Here is a 25,981-nt window from a genome sequence, read left to right on the forward strand (position 1 = left end):
GCGCATATATTCCACCGGTCTAAATCTTACCTTTTGTACTCGAGCGCCGCTGGCCACTGTTAGAAAAATTACAGAAATTGGCCGCATCACTGAATAAGCCGCAGGGTTGAAAGTTTGGCGAAAAAGTAGCGGCTTATAGTCCGGAATTTACGGTACTGCTATTTTGAGCTGTTCCTATCTATGATCTAAGTTTTTTGTGTCAATGGGCTTCTACAAACTGACATGAATTCTGTCAATCTGCTTCAAAAATGCATATGCATGTATTATTTCATAAGGTTCTGCGGTTGGAATTTCGAACAATCTTAACATAGATGTTTGACGGAATTAGGTTTATTTTATATGGGTCCTTTCAGAGAAAATTCTAAATAAAAACAATAAAAGTGAATAAACTACATTTAAGGCAAGTGTTCCCCTCATAAAGATAAGACCGAAATGCCATGCTATGTGCTAGATGGGTGATCAGTGACACTAACAGATTTTGACTGGGACCTTGTTTAATTAAATTGAACTGTGTGGTAGGAGGACTAGGCTTTGAGTTCCTAGAAAAAGGACTCTCGAACAGGCTTTGAGATGCTTACATTGATATGCTAAGGTTCAATGTCTAATATTTGACCACTAGATGGCTTTGTATTGTCTGGTACAATCGGGGGCCTGTGATACATGGCACAGCCACCACGCTGTCCGCAGGATGTCGGACAAACATGGAACTTACTTCGGTGGGGATTCCAAGATGTAAATAAATACAAATCTATTGAACCGTAATTTGAAAAAATAAGACATTATAGTTTTAGTGTTAGTATTTTTGCCCAGTTTTCAATCAGTTTTTTTGTACCACTTGTAGGCACTAAATAATACACAGTCCCTTTAAAGATATTATTTCTTGGTAATCTTTTCAGCGTTTAATTCGTCTTCATAGCTGTAGTGCTTTTTCTTGAGACGTGTTCTAAACAGTTTTTTGGGGTTGGAAAAATCTTCCAAAGGCTTTTAGACAAAATCATAACTGCTCTGCTCCGTTAAGCGTCCAAAGTGTGTAAAAGTAGGTACGCCTTCTCGTAACTGTTGGTTACTGAGAATCATGTGTTTCATCTGTTGAACTGAAAAGTACAACAAAAAAAACAGAAGTCACTTTCTTTTAAAATCTTGTCTGATATATTATTAATTTGATATAACATTTTTTTTCTTTATTGAGAATGTTGTCAGCTCGGGGCTACCAATGAGTTAAAAATCTGAGCTTAGACTTGATCTAACCACTAACCAAAAGTGTAAGAAAGAGAAAATGCGGACTCTTTCAGTAAGACTAATTAAATACAGACACAAAACTTGTTTCTAACACTGCACCCCCTTTGATTGACTTAGTCATAGGCCACAGCCTACTTGTAGCAGTGAAGGAAAAAAGTTGTTAAAAATTAAAGACAGTAGTGTGCAAAAAATACTGGAGATCAAAATTTGAGAACATCTTATAAAAAAAGTAAACATTTTGAAAATATGCCATCTTCACTGTTCCACAGTAAAATTGCATTTCATTATTTTTATTATTATTATATCATGGTAGTACAACACTTTTCACAAAATGACAAAAGGCATTTCAACCTAAACATTTTTTTCAGAAAACCCACTGATCCAAATTGGAGAATACACTGATGAAATGAAATGAAATGAAATGATCTGCATTTATTTAGCGCTTTTCAAGTCAAGACTTCCCAAAGCGATCAGAAGCTGATCAAAATTACAAACAAAAACTTTGGCACTGGAAAAAAAGAAATCTGAAGGTTCCAAGAGTCAGTAAGAACTGTTGAGGCCTCTGCTGTGGATGGCTTCAGCACATATGCAGCTCCAGTATAGCACTAGTCTCTCGCCCTGATTTGGTGTGATTTTGGTCCAATTTTCTTCTAGCCTCCTCTACAGTTCGCTAATTGTAGTGGGTTTCTTGACAATAACTTTGTCACCAAAGATTTTTCGGAGCTTATCTGTTGTGTTGAGATCTGGATTCTGGGAAGGTCATGCTATTAGTTCAATAATTTCACATCCAAGGATATTCTTTACCTGTTTTGCCGTGTGACATAGAGAAGTGTCCTGCATGAAGACTACGGGATGATTGGGTGTTAAGTGCAAGTAAGAAACCATGTGCTGTTGAACAAGATACTGATACACATGCATTCACCCGGTCATGTACAAGAGGCCAAACTCCGAAACAACCTTCTGCCGAAGGCTTTCAGTCACTTCAAAAAGGCCTACCATCTTGCAAATTCAGTGAAACTGACAGTTGGAATGCCATACAAATAGGGGTTGACAGATAATCAAAGAAATTGGCTCCATGTGCAAGATTAGCACCATTAAGGGACGAAATACTATTTTCTTGTTCAAGTGCCTTATCCATTTTGTAAGAAGTGTTCTAGTAGCATGTTATAGACACAACAAAATGTCCCTAAACTGTTAAACTTGTTCATTTTTTTTTACAAGTTATCCTCTTATTTTGATCTCCAGTGTAGACAACTAGGGCTAAACCCATTATACTCCTTACTCCAGCAAAGCATATTCACCATGAGACAGAGAAAGTCCCAACGCTCTACACAGCATAGCCTGAGGTATAAGTGAGGAAAACAAGTTTGGTCGAGAGCACACTAGTTTATGCTTGGACATATCCCTTGGCATTACTGTCTAAGGGAATGAACCTATCCCTTGTGTTTATGTTGTACTATGGAACATCAATCCTTAAAGTGGGAGCAGCAATACAAAGAAAAGCACACTGCAAGATCCAAGGTGCAGGAAAGATAGTTGCAGGAAGATAAGGGAGAATCAACAACAGTGAAGCGCAGACTTCATTATGCGGCCTATTCAGTTATTTTGCAAGTAAAACACAAATTATAGTTTCCTTGTTACTGTTGTGAAGTTGTGATTTTTTTTCAAATGAAAGCCCCCAAAAATAAAAAGGGAAAGAACGATTGCTCATGAAATGCTAATCAATTTGAGGATTGGCAGACGTTATGATTTTACTCCAACACCATTGAAATTTAGGAGGACAATCACAATAGAAATTTCCAAAGCAAATTCGCAAAATAAACATGTCCGCGTGATTAGTGATTCATTGAACACATCCAACACTTGACACTGTGGAAGCATACCTAAACAGTGCCAAAGTTAGCTGTGAGTGTCTTAACAATCTGTTTGCTTTGGCAACGAGGCTCTCATTCTGCTTACATGACCGCAAGATCCCTCAGAGGCTTCATTCAAATTCACATCAGAGATTACAGTTTAGCACAACATTATCGCTGCTGATTAGCAGGGGATTGCGGCAGTGGCCAAGATTTTGGCTTGGCATCGCCTTTGTAATGTTTGTATATTTTGCAAGCGTGTTGACACGGTTCTCAGTGAGGTGTCAAGTGATTGCAAACAAGTGGAATTGAGAATAGTGACCTAATGTTTGCTGGACATTTCTTTCCAGAATCCCAAAACGCTGCATAAAAAAGTACTACTTTGTACAGACACGATAATGCCGCAAAAAAATCATTAGTTGAACATCTGAAACTCTATGCTATGATATCAAAATTTAAAACTAAGGAGAACTGTGTTGCAATTTGTTGAATGCTCAGATTAGAATTTATTACCATACAATAACAATAGTTCAGAGAAGTTTCAGTGTATTTATTATACATGTCTTTGATTAAGCTGTGTTTTAAAATGAAAGTGTACAATAATTACCTGCTAAAGATTGCTGTATCATCGAATGTGGCCCTAGCATGTTTCATTTATATGGAGAAGCTAAAAGTGACAACAGAAGCTAGCAACAGGCCAAAAGAAGTGGCTCACATTAGTCCCAGCAAGGGAGACAAGTAAAAAAAAGCCAGTAAAAGACTCAGCGACGTTCACGTGCAAGTGAAGAACGTAAGTAGCGATTAAACCAGTCCTAAAACCACTGCAGGAACAATCTGACTTCGCAAAATTCTCATTCCCGTATCCGTTTTAGGAAGATGGTTGCGAAACGAATTAAACTGCTCATGAGGCATCTTGTCTGGTCTTTCACCCGTCTTCTTGGAATAAAAATAAATAATGAGAGACAAGAGACATCGATTTTAGCTAATGTAGGTCAGCTCAAGTCCAGAATCTCATCTGGTGCAAACAGGCACATCCAGAATGCCAGCGCAGGACTAGAAGTTCACTCACAGCAACCTCAAATTCTTATCCATGTTAACTACAATCACCCCCCTGATGCAGAAGTTGAGCGACTTAAGCTTCCAAGGATTACGAGACCATATTGAGTAGGAAAATATTCAACTGTAGGATCCCTTTAATGTTTAACCTTCTGGATAATGCATGATAAAATTATAATAATCCCAAAACATCTCTTGCCATGTAATAAAATTACAAAAAGGAGGCCTTACTACTATTTAAACCCATTGCAGGGTTACCTGGTGTTTTCACCCAAACACCTAAAAAGGTGCACCAAAAGTAAAACTGGTGTTAAGATTCAAATAGTAGAAGTAGCCAAATTTGCCAGGCAGCCAAGAAACAGTGCCAATCCAGGATTTCACAGGACAGAAAACTAAAGTTCCAAAGGAAGTTATCTAGACAGCTGGTACGCTCCTTTGCTGCTCGGTGTATGTCGTAGATGGCCAATATCACCCTTTCTCTTCACAAATAAAAAGTGAAAGTTTGGGTTTACCCCAGGCTTGGTCCCTCAGATCAAGTTAAACGGTCAGACTCGTGCTGGTTCGAGCTTTTAAACCAGCGCGTCTGTTTTTTTGGGCCCGATCTTGCGTCTACCCTGACTGACAGAGCCTTAAGATGGACATTGGTCGTCCCAAAACACAATAAAACCATAAAAGCTGAACAATGAAATCTCGAGTTTATTTAGGAAAAACACCACATGTAATGAGAGATTCAAATCATTAAATTGGTTGGATGTCATCAAAAGATTAACAAATGTCATTGTGTCAGGATTTTATAATGAATTGTATTTTGATTGAAAAAGTGTATTTAATACGTACCTATGGGCCCGGTCACACAGCCTTTCACGGGCGTGTCGAGGCTGAATCACAGCCAGAAATTTCTGCCCGTGAAGCAGACGCTGTTGGACGCTTTGAGATCGCGAAACAGACGAGATACAGCAGTGCTTTACACGCGGTCAGAAATTCGCACGTGGGTAGGACGCAAAATTTTAGCGGGTAATCGCGGGTGGAGCATGGTCATAGCACGGTCATAGCACATTTGTTCTGCGCCTGTATCGCGGTGTTATCACGTGAATTAGCGTGTGTAACGCGTGTGACGGTCAAACGCCTTTCTCCGCGTATATACAGCGCGATTTGCCGAGCACACGTCAGTTGTGCTCGAGACGTCAAGGGGGTGAACATGGATCCCCGTCAGCGTAGTGACCTCGTCTTAATCCATTTTTATTTCTTGACATTTCTTTTCATTTCCTAACAAGATAAAAAAAATAAAAATGAAAAACTATTACAATAATAACATATTGGCTTCTTCTTCGGTGCCATAGCTTGAAATCTTTATCTTCACGGGACTGTGTCTTGAGCGGTTATGATTTCTACAGCCCGGCTCGGCAGCTTTTATACCCGTGGTCCACACGCGAAAACGACGTGGAACTGACGCAATGAGGAAGCGGAACAGTCGCCGGCGTCTGTTTTGTGGGCATACCACGGATGAACAGCGGGTGGGCCAATTTTGCGCATTTTCTACCGCGGGCAACCACGGGCAAAAAAAAAAAATCGCAAAATTTTACCCGCGATACAGACGCAAAAGGCTGTGTGACCGGGCCCTAACAGGAAATCAACAGCCTTTGGCCTTCAGATTTTAACTTTATTTTTCTTCCTCCTCATGTTGAGGTTTTTGAGTTTTTCCTTGCCCTCATGTAGGTTTTAGATCAGGGAATGGTGTAATAATAATAGTCTGTGGTTTGCAATAATCTGTGGTGTGTGCAGCCCTTTGAGACTCTTTGTGATTAAGGGTTATACAAATAAACATGACTTGACTTAATTTTATTTCAAATAAATATTAATCTATAAAGTGCATTTTTCGAGGAGGAGTCAAGCAAGGGGGGATAAAGTGACAAGGCACCGCCCCAGCGCATATCATCCAAGTGGTCTGAGGTTTCACCAGAGGTTGCTTTCAAAGAGGACATACTCCTTTCACTCTCTTTTGTGGAAACTTCAACAAGACACCCACGGTTAGAGGCCGAAGGTACAAAGGACCACGTGCCTGTCATCCCCAACCTCTTCTATGTGAACAACAAAAAACTCACAGGTAACAACAACAACCGAGTGCCAATGAACCAAGGATCACGTGACGTAAACCCGCTGAGCACAGGACAAAGCTCTGAAACAGAGAAACTCTACTGACTCTGGGTCAATCCGCAACCTTTCGGAAAGATAGTCGGACCTGTGTTCCAAGGCGCCTCAGTGACAGAGAAAAACAAACTTGTCTGAACCAAAACAAAACCAACGTGGTGCCCTCTTTTGGGAATTTGAGGAAATTACATTCGACCATCAGATATCCCGACACTTTAGAATACAAGAAAAATATGCTACACCTCTTTCTAAACTTTCTAGATAATCCTATGACTTAAGCCCTCAAAGGCACTACAGACTAAACATAAAAACTGTTATAGGTACTTTAATTCATTGTGAAAATTTATTAAAACATTATTTTAAGTTATGGTAAACAGTTCACTGCAAAATAATAATAACAAGAGTAAACCATTGCTTTTTCTAAAAAGGATTTCCAATCTTATTTTACTAGTAAAAAAAGGATACTAATTCTTTGAACGTTGCAGAGAGTGTTATTTTTTTAATGACAATCTATTTGGAATTTTATTTAAATATATGACATTTGTTTTAAAACTAACGCTACAATATCTATCCCCGCGGATGAGACCCTACGTAGGTGATCTGTGCCTTGCCTTGTTGTCCTTCACAATGTTTTTGTTTTATAACTGGAATATTCGGTGAGGGTATTGAGGGCTTTTTTTAATGTACATTTAATGTTTCTATACAGCACTTAGAGGTAATACCGGGTCTAAGAAATACAGCCTGACCCAGCCTGACACAATCCCCACCATTTGACTTGCAGGCCCGAGCCCGAAGTAAACCCGAAATTGTATACACAATAATCCCTCAGTTATCGCCAGTGTTGAGCATGTTACATTAAAAAAAGTAACTGGTTATAATTACTACTACTGACTTTCTCTACAGTAAAAGTAACTGGTTAACTGGGAAAGTAACTATCTGTTACTTTAAAAAAAAGGATTCGAAATTTTCCGTGCAGTATTTGAATCATTTGAATAATAAAGGACAGACAGGACAGGTGCCTAGATCTATAAATATAGAACAATCCGGATGATTTGTTCAAAGACATGAAGTAAATGTCATTGTCTTCTTTTTGTATTTTGCAGTTGTTTTTTTTGGCCCAGATCCATTATACAATTACTGTATTGTTTTGTTTTTACAGAACCTTGCACCTCACACAAACAGTATAAAGTGAGTTTAAAAAATGTAATGTAATTTTAATGGCGGAAAAAAAATAATTAGTTAGATTACCCAATGACTGAAAAAAATAACACTGTTACATGGTAGCGTAATTTATCACAGCATTATTTCCAGCACGCAAAAAGTGAAAATCCACAAAGTAGCGTCGGACCTTTATTAAAGCCCCCAGAGATAAAACTTACCCTCGAGATGATGTACTTGCAAACTGAGAGTAAACGAGTGCAAGACGATAACAACAATAAATCTAAAAAATAAAAACATAAAACACAGAATTGCATTTCAATGAAAGGATCTGGCGTAAGTGATATACTGGCTCCACAGGGGTAGCTTGAGAGGTTTGTTATGTATCCTAGCAGCCTCACTATCGCCATGTCTCTGGGCGCCGCTTCAGAACACCCAACATGTTATTACCATTTCTTTGCACTCGTCTGACGTTCCTTACAATCCGATTTAATTGACAAATATCTTTTTAATGTAACAAGCCGGGTATAGCCGTGCTCCGAAGTTTGTTTTGGCGAGGGTGGGGGTACACATTGAGTAGTGCCCCAACCTAACCCCAACTGGTTGACTGACAGCATACACCACCCTATTACAGTCTCCCACTGTCATATCCTGCACGGTTGTCATAGCGCCAGCTGGCCCCGCCCCTTGACACCGGCTGAGACGCATTGGACTGATTGCTCTTGGAGTACTTAAACGCTCCTTTTGGGATCGCCTGTTGCCAGATCATTGTTTAACCTTCTTGAAAACCTGTTCATGCCTGTTTGACCTGAGCAATGCCTAGATTGTAATTTTGCCTGCCTATAAACCTGCTTTGGTTTGTTTTTGGTCCGTTTGTGTGTTGGACAACTTTTCTTTCTCAATTAAAGTGACAGATCGTCCACGCAATTGAGTTTCAACTTCCTGCTTCCCGGTCCGTTTTATGACACCCACACAGACAGTCACGGACACTCTACACACAAAATCCTCTCTGACCCTCTCCATTATTAGTATTTCTTGTTGCTCAATACGTTTAAATCAATGACAATAAAGACTATTTAACTAAAAATGCGCGAAGCAGTGAACAAGCGATAACTGAAGTGCAAAGTAGTGATGGATTATTGTATTCAGTTTGAGAGGACTTGGGATGAGTAGGAGAAGGAGGGGATTTAAAACCCAGACTGAGCACTTCTCTGGGAAAAGGATGGGGCTACGGCGCAGGATATGCTTTGGCTTCTTGTTTCGTGGTTAAATTAGTGGTATTCTTTAGAATGCAGATTTGGGGCTGGACGTTACTAATTAATCATAGAAAATAAATTTTCGTGTGAGCAAAATGATTTGATTGAGCAGAGGAGTTAAAAATATAGTTATTTTATAATTCACCATGCTAAACATGTGCACACTATTCTGCCAATGGGGCAAGAATTGTTCTTATTTTTGCAGAGTTGATCGTCCCATTTCTTATTTTAAAATGTATTCACCCTATTTGTTGTTCAAGTCGTAAGTGGACGTGCCAACAGGCTCTCAGGTCGTGTAACATCTCTACTTGTCCACAAACATGCCCAATAGATTATTTCAAGTACTACCCATTGTGCTGAAAAGTGACCTATTGCTACCATCTGTTGCATCTGCTTTTCCAGGTTGCCATGGCAATGCCTCTACGTTTCTCTTTTAATTCCAATCCAGTGTTAAATAACTTTAAATCCATCATTTGAAGGTAATATGAGCCCGTATTGTTGCTTTAAAATGGACAATTGAATGCGTATTAGGCCCACTTCCACTCGTATTGATTGAGGTCGGGTCGAGCGCGCCGCAAGCGTGAATGCTTTATGTTTGTGTATGAAGTGTGAGTGATGCAGCAAATTGTCCATTTGCAGTACATCCAACGGGCTCAGGGATGCCATTAGTCACAGTGGGCTTGCTCTCATTAAATGGCCCTGTCGCCATGGCAGCCAACCCTTATCCCGCCCTCCCTCAAGAACCATAAAATCAAACCCTCAAATCCTGCACATTGGAAGAGACAGGCCAACTAGAACATGACCAGTATGACATGTTGTCTGCTCCAATCCAACTCCATATTGGGGGCCGTGAGGAAACAAGCTTAGGTCCCAATGGGAGCCAAATTGGGGGACAAGCCCACCAGCTTTGAATTTTCACCTGTAAAACAACTTTTACAGTTCAAAAACTTTCAATACTTTGAGAGGCAAATAAATCCCTCAGTAGCCTATCTGTCGAATCTCGCTATTAAAGTAAGCCAAAATGAATTAATCTGTTTTACTAGCAAGTATCTAGCGAATTAATTGTGATTTATTTCCATAGTAATTGTAGACGCATAAAATAGACTTAACGTTATTTTGGTTACTGTATTCCACAGCTTGACAAAATTTATCTCCTTCCCCTAAAACGGCATTTTGTGGATTTAAGGGATATGAGTCATCGCTAGGAAGATTATTTTGTCATGTCTTTTTTAATGCTACATGTATTGGCAGCAAAAGGTGAAAAACTGTAGAGGCTGTATTTGGTTATATTAGATAAAAAATGCTGTAAAAGGCCATACGCTTCAAGCTAACACTACCTAAATAACACAGTCGAATAAAAATAGCATCAACAGCTAGTATTATTTAGATACTATCTGCCAGTGTTTTTCAACCTATTTTGAGCTAAGATACAAACTTTTCATTAAAAAAATCCCACGGGACACCACCGACTGAAAATGTGAAAAAAAAGCTGTGTTGAATAATGATGTTATACTATAACATCTTGGATAGGAATCAATTAAACACAAAGAATCAAGTATGTTAAGTATTTTCTAATCTTTCATCTCTATTCATTCTACTTAGTCAGTGTGAAACCTGGGCCTGTATGGATGAACACAGAGCTGATGTCCTGGCAGGAATCGATTAAAGATACAAACGAAGCTCCTCCTCTACAGCTTTGAGTCTTTCTGTTTTTATAACAAAGTCATTGCCATTATATCTCCTGTAAAAGTAAATCCAAATGAAAGATAGCTTCAGTTGCCTCATGCCAGAAACTTTGCTTCATGCCTTTAATTTTTTTTTACTTCCACTCAAGCTAGGGCCTTCATCGGGGTCCAAATTTTATCCTGGGACCAGTTCAGAATCAGAATTTTCCTTTAAAAAAGGTATCTATCACATCGTCCTTCTATCCACCTATCACTGCATCCATCCGTCACTAATTTGCTCCAAGCACAAGGCCCTCTGCTACCTGCTGCCGCCGCTAATGGTATGGAAGTACTACATGATTACTCTACCAGGCGCTAGACCGCACAGGCACACAAATTGGATAACACACCTTACAATATCTCACACACAAGTGTGCCAAAGCACAGTGGTTGAAAAACACTGCCATAATCTATACATTTGACTAAGGGTATCCTCCCAATGTCAAGGAACCGCTGGGGGTGGCATGGAAGCACTATACAGAAGCAAGGGAAAGCTCAGGGTAGCCATTGAGGGGGCATAGTGGGGCTTATTCGGAAGGCACAAAGGGCTAGTCTTAACTGGCTTTGCCTGACTGACGCGGAAAGAAAACTGACGCACATCATTTTGGGAAGACTGAGGCGGACTGCTAGGGAATTGTTTACCTTGAAGACCGGAAACAGTCCAACGAGCTTGGGGGCAAGCTTGCGGGACGCCACTGTGAGTGGCATATTCTGCATGAAGAGCAGAACCTTTTGTCCCACCTCATAAAGAGCGGCCGCCGATATTCTCTTGACAGCAAACCTTTTAGAAATAGAGGCCTGCCGCAGAAGATGCCTCTGAGCTCGCTCCCAGGTTCTCTTGCAACTTTTGACAAACCTATGGGCAGACGGGACAAGAATATGGTCAGAGTTTGGCGGAAAGAGCGAAAACGGACGACCAAACACATGGTAGGGTCACATTCAAGAAGAGGGGAGCATGTTGTGCGCCATCTTGACCCATATTATTGTGAAAACCAAGATTCAGGATTCTCCGCTGCCAGAATTCGCAGACCTTTCTCAAGCCTTTCTATTTGCCCATTGGATTGGTAGTGAAACCCTGATGACAAACTGACTGCCGCCTCTATAAGTTTACAATACTCCCTTCAGAACCTGGAGATTAATTGCGAGCCCCGGTGTGAGACAATGTCGTCAGGGAAACAGTGCATGTGAAAAACCGCCTTGAGAAGGGGTTTCCATAGTGCTTTTTGCGGATGTTAAATTGGCTAGGGGAATGTGGCAAACCATCTTGGAGAAGCGATCGACTACTGTTATCAGGACGAAGAAGCCCTTAGACAGGGGCAAATCCAAAACAAAATCCAGGGATACATGTGACCGTGGTCTTATGGGAACTGTGAGAGGTAATAGCTCACCTTCAGGCTTGGAGGTAGAGATTTTTCACCTGGTGCACACCTCACAGGCCTGAATGTAGTTGGCTACATCACCCTTTAAGTTAGACCACCACAATTTCTGGAGGATCACCCCAGGATAACAAGTCATCTTGAGGGTGTGGACCCAGTGGATCCCAGTGTGACTGACTGAAAACAAAGTATTCCCTTCATATGTCTTGACATTGTTTGATAATTTTCTGACATTGCGAAACAGAATTCTGACTAAACGTTGAATATTCTACAGACAAGAAAGCTGGATGGGACTGGGGACAGTGGGCAGGGGTATAGGTGGACTGGTTTTGGACAGACGAGGGACCTCAATCGAGACAAAATCTTTCCAGTTCTTCCCTGAAGTTGGTCCAACAAGTTCCAGCAAACAGTGTTCTCTTATACCACCCACTTTATAACTTTGGCATTTAGAGAAGCGATGGTTTGTTTCTGCACCAATTCTCTTTCCTGGGCCAGGGCTTGGCGCACATTGTCTGTGTCTGCTGCATCCATTTTGGCCAGTTCATTCTGTCAAGAACCCACTCGGGGTGGTGCTGAAGCACAATGCAGAAAAAGGATAAAGGCAACAATGCGTCATTTATTCGGTACAGGTTCGGTACACAGGTGAAACAAAAAAATTAAGGCAACAGTTGTTGTGGTCCAGGGCCAGCCAGGCAAGTTGTCAGAGACCTGGTAACAAACTGTAAAAGTTGCCCAAAAACAGGAGTGCTTAAACAGTGAGCAGGAGAGGTGATTAGGGTGCAATTAGGGCAAGTGACACCAAGTCTGAGTGAAAATCAGACCCAAGGCAGAAGTTACCAAAAAAGGAAAAGGTAAAGCGAGAGGGTGAGAGAGCACTAAACCTGACACAATGGCAACATGGCCATATGCAGATGGCCAGACATTTTTCTAAGTTCACCAGAAATGTATTAAAAACATTTAATGCTTTTATAATCCATTGGGTTTAATCGTCATTTTCTCAATTTCATACTCATTGAACGCTGTTGTTGAATCGGTTGGAAATTATGGACGGTTTTGACCTCTTTTTCTAATGGTAACACTTTAAAGTGTTGTCCCAAAACTGAGTAATCTAAGTTGGAGCGCACAAAAATAAAAGGTTTTTATTTTTGCCTATTTTTATTTTTTTTTGTGTAGCATGGGCATCAGAGCTGGAAAACAGCTGAGACAATAGCGAAAAGACCAACCTGTTACCTTGACATATTTTATCACAATCTGAAAAACTAAACATTGGGTTTTATACATAGGTTCAGGTGTTTTCAAGTGTGGCCATTTGTTTACTGCCCTAACACCTTTGTAATTTTGTATTTTACTTTGGGCAATATTTTAGACATTTTAAAATAGTTAGAAATGTTTGACTTCTCTTTACAGAAGCCAATCAATGACACCCGTACGCAATAATTATATTGCCATATAATAATAATAAATCTTCAAAAGGTATTTTACAAAATTCAAAACTAACCTTACAGAAAACTACTTGGGTGTCAATTGAATAAATATTGATGGGATTTGATGTCGTGATTACCCAAGTGAAGTCACCTGGGGTAATCCGTCGCTGGAGCGCACTTCCTGATTGGCTGACGTTCTCCACTTAAGCGGTCTGCGTCCAGAGAGGATTGTCCTAGTGTACCGTTTGTATCCCTGAGTGTTTCTCCAGACTACAAGGTACCTATGACTCCTCTTGCCTGATTCATGCCTGCCTTCTTTTTTTTGACCTGTTTCCGTTCCACGTTTGGCGACCTACTCTCCCGCCCCGGCCATTGACTTACCCGCTAAGCTGCACCCTCCGTCTACCCGTCATGGAGCTGCCATTCCGCCCGAAGAGGCTGACGACCAACAAACGCCGACGTCCCAAGCCAGCTCCAACAACTCTTTCAAATAAAAAGTCTTCTGAAACTAACGCTATTGGATACGAGAGTCTGTTCTGGTTCATGACATTTGATGTGCTTCTTAAATCAAAGTTCTAAAGAAGCAATCGTTTTCTTTAAAATAAATGAATAAATACTAGCAAATATATATTTTATCTATCGTCTTAAAAAAAACTCTCTTGCTACAAGTCAGCTGGGACGGGCCGCAGCTGACCTGTGACTGCAACGGAAAAAAACTGAGAAAAATTGGAGGATTGAAAATGTCACGCACTATTACAAGCTCCAAAATATGTCTTTAATGGCATGCGACATCCTAAAGGTCATGCACACAACATATTCGGCCCTCGACAGCTGACTGACAGACGCCGCTGATGTCGATTCTTGGGACAAGGGCGTTCAAGGTCACCTCTAAAAACAAGCTCCCTTGCAAATCTTTTTGTATTTTACCCATCAAACCACCCCCAACCCCCCCCACCCTACCCTCGCACGCTCTCAAGCAGCGTGGAAGCGGTGGACGTTTGCTATTGGTCGGCCAGCTCGGCGCGGTTCACAATCGATTAAGTCACAGTGAGCTCTTCTTAACTGCTTTTTCTTTGTTGCCAACCCGTCACAAACTTGGCCCTTGTCCCTGTCCTTTCACGTTGACTTTCAGAGCGTCTCTTTCCTGCGGTTACACCGCCACTTCCAGGCCACTATTTGAGACATTCGCTACTTTTTTGTGACTTAAGTTTTTGCGGTTGAACACTTCCTCACTCACACTGCCTGTGAAATCGAGTTTTTTTCTGTCCTGGGGGAAGAAACGCAAACGGCAAGATAAAAGCAAAGATGTTCTTTTATGCCTACCGTCAAATCAGCGTCCCAAAAAATTTCAGCAGGAGTCCAATGCCTTGAACGTGCACCATTTATCTTTGGCCCCACAGCTTGCCGCTTACGCTGTTAATATTCAGAAGTTTTACTCTCGTTCCCCTTGTTAGGGAGCATTAGAATTAAGGATGATCGAGTACCGATACCGGATACCCTAGCAGTTCAGATGACAGCGTTTTTTTAAGTAATCGGTACTCGCAATTATGGGCAATGCCAGTAGCTACATTCTAGTGGATATCTAGCCATTAAGAACCTGAAATTAAAGGACTGGTAAATTTTCATTAAATAATTGTGATTAAAGCTTAAAGAACATTTTTTTGTGGGGGTCCAACCGTACTTATTTGAAAATGTCAATAATTTTTTGTCATTCATCATATATCTGATATCGGTATTGATGCCTCCTCAACATGTGACTATCATATTGGTCTGAAAATCTTGTAATTAAAAGGCAATAGCGGTGAAAAGGCATTTTGAAAATGCATTTAAAATGTTAAATGAACACTCATGAGTGTGAATACAAGTGCATTTAACTCAGGAAAGTATGTGGTTTTATTGTTTTAGCTGAAAAGTGTTTGTTGTACGTCTAAAAAAGTCAGAGGGTAGGACTACTCTATGTATTAAGTGCAGCATAATGAGAAAATGTTCTTGCCTTGCTCAATCAAAGCAAAGATACGATGGTCACTTAACTATATTCACTATTCACACTAATGATGGATTTAAACTGTAAATATGTTATTTTACTGTTGCATACTGTGTGCCATTCTTGCTTAGTGTGCCATTCTCGCCTGGTTCAAAAGTAGTAATATTGTTGATACGATAACATGTTGTGAGTGAAAACAGGTGTTGATATGATAACATGTTGTTGTGAAAACAGGTCTCAACTGTTTTTTTCTCACTCCCCCTCCCTTTAGCAGAAGAGACCTTGTGTAAACTAGGACGTTCCGAATACAATAAAAAGGCAAGGACAACGGAGACTGCTTTAGAGTGAGTTGGTAGACTGTAACTGGGCAGTCTCCGGTCATTCTCCTTGCAAGTAAAATATACTCACGTCTCTGTGTCTTCTTTGAGTGCAGGTTTTATTACAAGTGTTGGGGTTAACCTAAAATACTAACTGTATTTATTTATTTAACAACCATTACCAAAATCCATATTACATTATTGAGAACCTGTAGACCTAATGGACTTAAAGTATATCAGCTTTTATTATAAATGGATATTTTCAATGAAACTACAAGTTTAAATTATTGTCAGGAACGTTAAGCAAAAGAACAAAGTTCAACGTGATGTCAAGAAACAATGAGACCAAGGGGCAAGCAGAAAACAGACGTTTTGGTTTTCTGCTGACTTATAAAACGCCTAAAAAAAACTGAAACTGAGAATTGGCTGATAACACAAAAACGTGCAACTGATGGCAAGCAGAAAACAGAACCTTGTGGTTTCCTGTTGACCTAAACAAAGCATCCAAATCTGTATCAAAATCTTGCTTCAAATGTGATAGTCAGACTAATGCTAAGATTGTCTGATTGAAGACTTGTATTGCGGTGGTCTCCATAATATATTCTGCCGTTAAAAACTTTTCGGGAAGCAGTTCATTTCCAGCCTCTTAATTTACCAAAATTCTCCTCACCGGAAATTAAACGAACACGCGAAGGACAAATCAAAATCTACCGTACTAATTCAAACCTCTCGAAATGGTCTCCAAGCAATAGCATAGAGTACATTAAACGGTTGAAAGCTGATATAGATATGTATATTCCCATGTTTAGTCTAAAATAATTCCCATGTGCTTGTTCTCATAGTGGTCGGTGCTCGGGACTTACACTCCCCAAAACACGATGTTTATCGATTTTGTAGAGGTTTTTCAGGCTGCCTTGACACGAAATTTAGCTAAAGACATTCCCAGAGGCCTAAAGTACAACTTTGTACATTTTCATGATAGTTTGAGACCCCCTCCTTAATGAGATAGTCGAAGGTACAGTGTGTGTATTATTTGACTACTCCATGCTGTAGTATTCTGGTGTGCAACCTAAAATGAGTTTTAAAAATCCCAAGAATGAAAATTACAGCGACTCAAAGTGACCATAAAACAACGTTTTTCTTTTATTTTCTTGCCCAGCCTTTTGCCAGATTTTAATTTTTTGGGTACCATTGGCAGCAAGATCGTTGACAATTGTGTCAACTCCCTATATAAAATAAATGCCAATATCTCAATTTAATAGTATTTCAAAGTGCCTATCATTATGATTGTTACAGTATGTATTTTTGGTAATTATTTGAATCAATATTCTTTTTTTTTTATTGAGTGACATTTTTACTCCTAGGAATCACTGAATAATACACACTGTCCCTTAAAGTGCAGCTGTAGCGGATTATGAATTTACTTATTAGTGATTGATAGAGTTCCATATAAATTCCCTTTTTTATCCTTATATCTTATTTTGTGTAGGGAATTAGAAAAAATGATATTCGAAAACTGGCTAATGTTTCTATCCCATTTTATTTGTGGAAAACTCGATTTGACCCAACCTCACCCAGACCAGAGCTCCGGCAGCCCCCAGATTAATTAAGTTTGAGACCCCTGGATTAAATAAATGAAAAAAAATAACACAAACTGATACTATATAACCAAACATACAGGTTATTGTTTCTGAGCTTCCGAAATTGATGGTCTCGCCAGACTGAAGACGTTTTTTTTGCCAAGTGCTTCACAGCTTCTTAAAGCAGCAAGTGAAAAGTTCAACGTGCAACCGTTCCGCCGTATCCATTCAATCTTTTTAAACACTTTCTAGATGGAAGCCCTCCTTCGTGGAAAAAGATCAAATTAAAAAGAAGACCTCTCTTTGTTCTTTTAACAGGCATATCTACATATTGGATTCACTGCCGCCTCACATAATTCGACTTGGAACACTTTTAAGTGTATGGTATGACTCTGAGGACTCCAGCATATTTAAATGGGACATTCCAGTTCGCATGAACAGGTTTGGAAGATTCAGTATAAGGCACAAGAATGCCTCATCTGATTATTGTATACCGTAAATTCCGGACTATAAGCCGCTACTTTTTTCCCAAACCTTCAACCCTGTGGCTTATTCAGTGATGCGGCCAATTTATGTAATTTTTCTAAAAGCCGCCAGCGGCGGTCGAGTACAAAAGGTAAGATTTAGACCGGTGGAATATATGCGCCGAGGAAGACTGCAACTTCTTAGTTTGTGCACAGATTAAATTAGCGTAGACGTATCCTCATCATGCAAATTGCAAAAAGAAAGGCACATGACGTAGCTTTCAAGCTAAAAGCAAACAAGCAGTCCGACAAAGAACTGCATGTAAACTTCACTTTGCAACGTGTTGCTAGCGTGTTTTTGAATAAGGGAGCGTGGGACAACATCTATATGACAAAGCTTCTTTCCCATACTGGGGAAGACGACTTTGATGACATCAGTTATAAGGAGGAAGTTGAGGACGGCTTACCGTGGCTTCTACAAGTATGGTATGTTTTTTTTAACAGACCCGTTCACTGTGTTGCAAGCGTGTTGCTAGAAGCGTTTTGCTACCCTTCACAGGCACTGTTTGGGATGAAAGTTATTGTATTATAATTAAAGCTTTGAAAACTCTCTGTGTACCGTCTTTCTTTGTAAATATGTGTAACCGATGTATAATATGTATTTGCACCTGTATATTTTTGTAATGTATTTATTTGAGACACTTATTCTGATATGTTTTGCGCATTAAAAAAGAGGGGCGGAGCAAACGCGGGCTGACGGGAAGTGGGGTAAAGATGAGTGAGACCTGTTGTCGCGGCGGACAATAGTGGATATATAATTTTCCCACCCTTACCTTTGGAAATATAGACTTTTTTCCTTGGATTAGTTTCAACGGGTACCCGGACTCTGCAAACCTTAAGTACCGGTATCATTTTCTGTTCATTTTGCCGGCTGTGGTTTCTGGATTGTGTACTCTATATTCAGTTACAACCGCGGGACTCTAAGCCGGGTTTGGGCTAATTTTGTGATTGTGTCACATGTTTTAAAGTGGGCGCATGCGACTTATATACAGGTGCGGCTTGTGTAAGTTTTCCTCTTAAAATATGGTGGGTGCGGCTTATAATCAGGTGCGCTCTATAGTCCGAAATTTACGGTAGTTCTAAATGTGTGTCTTCGTTTGTGACTTAAAGGCTCTGAAATGTCTGAACAATAGTACAATAGTTCTTTAGGCCTCTGGGAGTGTCTTTTGGGTAGGTTTCGTGTCAAGGCACCTCCAATAAATAACAACAAAATTGATCCCTAATGCCCCCAATGAAGCAGGTCGGCGCCTTGCATGGTTGCATGGCCGCTATTGGTGTGTGAGTGTGTGTGGGAATGGGTAAGTGTGAAGCACATTGTAAAGCGCTTTGGGAGGCCTTCATTGACTTGAAAAGCGCCATATACCATTTATGAACATCTGCTTTTGCGTACAAGCGTCTCTGGAGCTGCATGTGGTCACACTGCTCTTTGGCACTCCCTGGTGGCTCCCTGGCACTTTTTCAAGAAAAACGGCTGTAACAACCTCGCACACGTACTTTGCTCGGCAATGCCAAGGCCCACAAAGCGAATTCTGGCAACACCAAGCCCGGCAACACCAAGCCAGGCCACTATGCTTGTGTAGAATAAAAGCAAAGATAATTTGTGTAAGCAACTTTAATTTATTGACCAAATAAACAACACAACTTTTTCAGGATCGTTCTTAGTTCTTTCCCCATTTGCAGTAAATTCTGTGTCCCTTATTATACGTAGCAGTGCCGCAATATGCACGAAAAATAAATGCTTGCTTGGGGATAACATTTGCGAGTGTACTGTGACAATATTAGCACATTGTCGTCTGATTTACCAGTGACAGAGAAATTCCTAATTCGGGCTAGCTAAAATGTAACACTTTAAAGTGTTTTTTTTAAATGCAAATTTTGAAATTTAAAAAAAACGCATAAAATACGGGTAATAATGTTTCATAACTTTTTTCGAGCCACAGAACACTTTTTATTCATTAAAACTCTCAGGTTCAAAGCAATGTCAGGATGAAATAAGAGACTATTTTTGAGTTACAAACAAACTTTAATTTTATTTAAGAAAGCAAATACAAGAGGACCGCACTCTTAGATTACCATGAAACAAATCCCATGGACTGAAGCATGAGCGCCTTTTCTTATTCCGTTCTGATTCTGATTGGAGGATAAAATAGATCACGTGCACGTCAGAGGCATTCTGATTGGACGATTTCTTTGGTTACATGGTGTGATATACACTGCTGGCCACTAGAGGGCACTCTGACCTAAGTATAAATATGGAAAGAAGAAAGTACACTGTTCCACTAGGGGGCAAGATAACATAACAATATACGTTGAAGGCCGTACCTTTTTTAGTGGATCACAGACTTCCTTTTTATCGAACAATTCCCAGGAGCAGAATGACTTATGTGAAAGGCTAGCAAGAGGAGTTTTGGACACCACAGTAGTGCATTATTTGATAACAGATGGGAGTAGCCTGAGAAGCTGCTAGTGGCCTTTCAAGTTTTAGCTCTTTAATTAGAGGCTCATTTTTGGTGCCTGGGAAGTTATTCTCTTGACCTGGAAGGTGCTTGCGTCTAAACACGACTCGAAATTGTAAAACCACACACGTATTGAGTATACGATAAAAATATAATCGTCGGTATAAGAGTACAAAAGTAAGAGTAAACTGCTGCTAATCTGTACATCTGTTGGATTTGTTTGACTTTTTGCACTACTGGCAGTTCTTTATAGCTAGCCACATCTGTTTCTCTGCACTATTGTACTTACAGTGTTATTGTTACAGTGTTATTGTTACTGTTTACCTGACTTGTTTACCTGACTGCCCATTTTGCACATCTGGTTAGCTGCTCCTCTTGCACTATTTGCGCTACTGTAAAATACTATACATAGCCATAATTATTTAGTATATTATTAGTACTCAATACTCCAACTCAATACAACATTTTATTTATATCTGTACATTCAAGGAAACTGTGCGGGTCAGATGTATCGACATTTCGTTCTGTATACACGTGTACTAGAATGACAATAAAGTAGATCTGAATCTGAATCTGAATCTGAATATAAAAATATATAAAGGTATAAGAGTATAAAATATGGTATAAAAGGCACATTTAGACCATAATCTCCAGTACAAAAACATCTTGAGCCAAAATGAATTCCTTGCACCAGTTTCATATGTCATTGTAAAGCTTGATTATGATGTTACCTAAATTGACAAGTTTTTGTTATCATTTTTTATTAACCTGGTTCAGAAGGTAATACAGGTTTATCATTTTAGTTCATAATTTGCTCTAATTTGGGATTTTACTCTATTATTCAGCTGTTTTTCAAGTGCTTTTTAAAAAAAATGTATTTCCTCTTCTCTCAGTCCCTCTCTCTCTCTCTCTCTCTCAATCTCTCTGTCTTTTTGTCCGATATCTGCTCGGGCAAGTGGTATCGATCTTGTCGGCCTCTTACTTCCTATCATTCCACGCCAGAATGCTGCCTAACGTGCATAACTCCCCATTTCCCGTAAACTAAAATGCTTGTGTCAGAAACGTCACGCATTTGGGTCCTGATCCTGTTCCGGTTCTTGACATGCATGAGTGCAACTCGAGTTGCGGAGTTGCATTTCATGGATTAAACTCGGACAGGTACTGTGAAATACACGAGCAAGGAATGATCCCTCCCCGACAGAAACCGTGTTCCAGCCTGACAATGTCAACATATACACCTTCAAGATGACCAAGGCTTTTCTAAAGTAGCTAAGGATAAAGGGGATGGGGTGGCAAAGCGTGTCCAGACCTAAATCCAATGGAACATCTTTGGGGCATTCTTAATTGGAAAGTGGAGAAGCACAAGATCTCAAATATCCCTGAGTTCTGTCATGTTGTCATGGAGGAGTATAAGTGGCAATTTGTGAGGCTCTGGTGAAATCCATGGGCAGGAGGATTAAAGTGGTTTTGCAAAATCACGGTGGCCACACAAAATATTGAACTTCAGGAACTTTTACTTTAGGGTGTACTCACTTTTGTTACCTAGGGTTTGGGTTTGGGGTTTTTAAGGGTTATTGTTCTAACTTCGTTATTCATTATCCATTATCCGTTATCGGTCAGTTCATAATACGCTACAAAGCCTAGGAGCCGGGACACTTACTCTCAGCCAAAAGGCCAAGCTAAGGTCCTAGCCCTAAAGCCTAGCTGCGATCATTGCGAATGCACCGTTCCCGGAGGTACTGCAATACTGGGCCGATGCGTGGAGTGGACAGAGCAAGCTCTTATTCCATCTCCGGGTTGCAAAAATCAAAGCTACTAATGGCTATATTTCATTGAGTTTTGTGAGGGTTAAAATGAAATTACATTGTTATATATGCTTTACACAGACTTCCTTGAGTCAAAGTGATGTTTCTTCAATATTGTTAAACATTATGATGAAATCTCTGAAGAAATGTGAGGGGTTTTACTTACTGTTGTGACATACTGTAGAAGAAAAGCTCAGCACGGTGGCGCAGTGGTTAGCGCGCGTGTGCAGCACAGTTCTGAGGTCGTGGGAACCTCCTGCGTGGGTTCAAATCCAGCTCCCTTACTGTGCCGAGTTTGTATGTTCTCCCCGTGCTTGCGTGGGTTTCTTCCGGGCACTCCGGTTTCCTCCCAAATTCCAAAGACATGCATTTCAGGTGAATTGGCTGGTCCAAATTGTCCCTAGGTGTGACTGAGCGAATGAGTTGTCTGTCCCCGTGTGCCCTGCGATTGGCTGGCAACCAGTTCAGGGTGTCCCCTGCCCACTGCCCGATGATTGCTGGGATGGGCTCCAGCACCCCCCGCGACCCTACTGAGGATAAGCAGTGCAGCTGATGAGATGAGATGAGATAAAGTAAGTGACAAGACACCTGTTCCGATGTCATGATTGATGTAAAAATCGACCAATGACTGTGTAGCAAACATTTAAACTTAGCCATGACTTGAGGAGACACATGTGAAGAAACTGTTGAGGTGTGAACTATGTCACTAATGCGAAAAACAAATTGTGTGTGGTATGCTGGGAGCAAAGTGTCAGACAAAAACACAGACAGAGAATCATCAACATAGCCTTAAAAATCATTGGCAGCTCTCTGCCCAGTCTGGAGGACGTTGCCAGGTTGCGAGTGCAAGTAAAACTATTTGAAAAGGTAAAAATATGTAAAACAATAAAGGACAATATATTATAATACAATAATATGTGGAGTAATATGTCCAATAAGGGCAAAGAGGGCAGACATTTCAATAGAGGCAACACAATACATGCTATACATAGCTCTCACAGAAGTGTTAATTTAATGCGCCTTATTGTCATGATTGCCAAAATGAAGACACCTGGGGCAATCGTTTGGCGCGCAGGAGCGCGCTCTCTGATTGGCTGGCACTCTCCTCTTAAGCTGTCAGCACCCAGAGGAGAGTGTCAGACCGTACTTGTGTCTCCCCGTGTGTTTTGCCAGATTCCAGTACCAAAGACCTTTCCTGTTTGATTCCTGCCTGCCTTCGGTGTCGACCTGTTTCTGCTCCACGCTTATGACCTGCTCTCCTGCCCTGGCCCCCGACCTGCCCGCTAAGCCGCATCGATTCTGCCTACCTGTCACGGAACTGCCATTCCGTCCAACGCTGCTAGGGACTGACAATCATCGGCTTCCTAAGCAAGCTTTGTCAGCTCAATCCAATAAAGATTCCTTTAAAACGAACGCAATTGGGTCCGAGATTCCATTCTGGTTCCTGACACTTATGACAAAAAAATATATAACGAATCATTTTTTGGGAGGTGCGCCTCACAGTCCGGTGCACCTTAAAGTACTTAAAATATGTTACATATCAAAACCCACTTCTTAACAAATAAGAACTGAACTGGTCCGCCAGCCTCATTCTTATCTCTTTTTCAGTCCTAAAAATCCAACTGATTTCTTTGTCCTTCTCCCGATGAACTGAAGTCGTCCCGTGACCCTTCAGATCTTCCCTCGGTTACCCGAGCACGCTGATGAATTGTCAGCCGTGTAGATTTGCGATAGCACACGGCAGATCGTTAACTTTGCGGCGGCGGCGTATCGCGCCGGTGCCTAGGCAAGATAGCCGGTGGCTACGACTCAGACGGGGACCTTTCAAATCCAATCGCGTCGCACGTCGCCCCCTCCCACTCCGTCTTGCCATGCCGGCTCGCTATCACGCCAGATAACGTGCGTCGCTAAAGGTTACGACTCACCATGACATTTTTACGCCGAGCCAGCAATGCCTGATTCCTGACCAATGATTTCCATTCCGGGCTTGTGCTGTTGTTTGTTTTTGTTTGCTTTACAATAAAAGCGTATTATGAATAAGAAGCACAGAAGCATACACAGGGAACTTTATATCAAAATTTAAATGGAATAACTGTACTCAACTATAATGAAAACAGGTTAAAATGATGTTGAAAAGACGCCAAGCGAAAGATATCTTTATTAGTTCAAGACACGTAAGGTTGGAAATAAAACGTCTTTCCAAGACATTCAAGAGACATCTTCAAATAACTTTTTGGACCAAGTTGGAACCCAAAACGTCTGTTATTTTAACCGACCAGACCAGGTTAAAAGGACTATAAATGACAATTTATTTTGCACTTAGACCCAGAACATATGGTGTTCCTCCCCACAATCATGCAGGTATGTTGAAAAATACTCCACGCGCCGAGGGACATGAGACATTTAGTCTTTAAGTTGACCGATTGTGCTCATAGCCTCTAGAGCTGTGACATTATCACATGAAAACAAGACTCTTGTCATGATTACTAACTCTGATCACCTGGAGCAATCATGAGGGGGCCTTCTGATTGGCTGGCACTTCTCTCTTAAGCGCGCTGCGTCCAGAGTTCAGTGTCAGAGTGTACATTTGGTGACTCTGTGTGTTTCTCCTGATATCCCGTTTTTTTAAGAACTCTGCTTACCCGTTTCTGCCTGCCTCCGATCCGACCTGTTTCTGTCCCACGCTTCGATCTCCTCTCCATCCGGTAAACACGACCTGCCTGACTTCCGCACTTTGATTCCGGACTCGTTCCGAAGTGTTCTCCCCAGCGCCGCTGCTGACGTCTGACGGCCATCACGTCTCCCGCAAGCCCTGAACGCTTCCTTAAGTAAAGAACTAAAACGAATGCTCTGGGGTCTGTTCTGGTTTCTTGAAACCTCTAAACATTGGCGGTTCCTGTCGATGCATTATATGATATACCTCAGAATAAGACAGCAATTGGAACGGGATAGCATACTGCTCATTTGTGTCCGGAGACATTTTAACTTTACTAACCATGTCGCTGGGGGCCTTGTTGTGTGATCTCCAAAAGACTGGTGCAAGATACCCGACAGGAGGAGACAGGCGGGATTGATAACGGATACTGGAGGCTGGACCAAGATACCGGGCAGGAGGAGACAGACGAGATCGATACCGGATACTGGACAAGAGGAGACAGACGCGGGATCGATACAGGGTACTGGAGCAAGATACCAAACAGGTCGAGACAGGGGGGATCGATACTGGACACTGGGTACACGAGCAGGACACCGGACAGAGTCAAAACACAAGTCTTGCAAGTGCAGAGGTTTGTTGACGGACTGACAAGGAGTGAAAGAGAGCACTGAGTTTAAATAGGTGGAAGGACAATCATGCAACAAGCCGCAGCTGGCGCCAAGTGAGGGCAATGGCCAACCGTGACAACAGGTTGGAATTCCTTATAGTCGGTTCCGGCTTTCTCCTCTGTTCTCGGTGCGAATTCAATATCCATTTATGTGTTCTCTCCTTATTTTGAGTGTCTACAAAACTTCAAACCTATCAGTAGCAGAATTGTTTTAACTGTCTTGCAAAAATCAAAATGGTACATTCAGGGAGTAGGAAACAGGGTTGGGTAGGGTTACTTTAACTGGATTACTTTCAATTACTTTTGGATTACTCCAATACCAAACATGCTAATAAAAGACAAAAGAAACTAAATATGAATAAAATTATGACTCACAACACGTGGTAAGCTTTCTCTCCTGGCTTTGATCTCCGGCAAAACTAACATAAAATGCCACAGAAAAAAAATGAAAATAAATCCAAACAGCTTGCCAACATCATTTTTGCCGTTCCATGTATTCCGTTACTCCCCAAGACTGCACAAAAATTAGTAGTTTTATTCATATTTAGTTTCGTTTGTCTTTTATTAGCATATTTGGTATTGGGGTAATCCAAAAGTAATTGAAAGTAATCCAGTTACTGTAAAGTAATCCTACCCAACCCTGAAGGTGGGTAATACAGAATGTGCAAGCATAACATGCAAACTTTGTAACAAAAAAGGAGCTGCACCCATGAGTAAAAATAAATGTGTTGTTTTAAAAGCCTATTTTGAGCTGTACT

The 25,981-nt window shown here is 40.8% G+C and overlaps 1 protein-coding gene and 1 pseudogene across 1 annotated transcript in view; both read right to left on the reverse strand.

Moving 5' to 3' along the window:
* LOC148364715 (uncharacterized) overlaps positions 1–22,090 on the reverse strand; it is a 36,953-nt gene extending 14,863 nt beyond the window's left edge. Inside the window, exons 1-2 of the mRNA XM_088339111.1 lie at positions 22,067–22,090; positions 11,077–11,290 (exon numbers count right to left, since the gene is read on the reverse strand). Coding sequence (XP_088195237.1) covers positions 11,077–11,290; positions 22,067–22,077 — 225 coding nt within the window. The 5' untranslated portion in view covers positions 22,078–22,090. The remainder of the gene's footprint in view (positions 1–11,076; positions 11,291–22,066) is intronic.
* On the reverse strand, positions 21,810–21,936 carry LOC148364716 (U2 spliceosomal RNA; annotated as a pseudogene).
* Positions 22,091–25,981: the final 3,891 nt, after the last annotated feature.

The sequence above is a fragment of the Urocampus carinirostris genome, chromosome 6 (assembly GCF_059441175.1).
Source record: "Urocampus carinirostris isolate Australia breed hairy pipefish chromosome 6, RoL_Ucar_1.0, whole genome shotgun sequence".
Lineage (NCBI taxonomy): Eukaryota > Metazoa > Chordata > Actinopteri > Syngnathiformes > Syngnathidae > Urocampus > Urocampus carinirostris.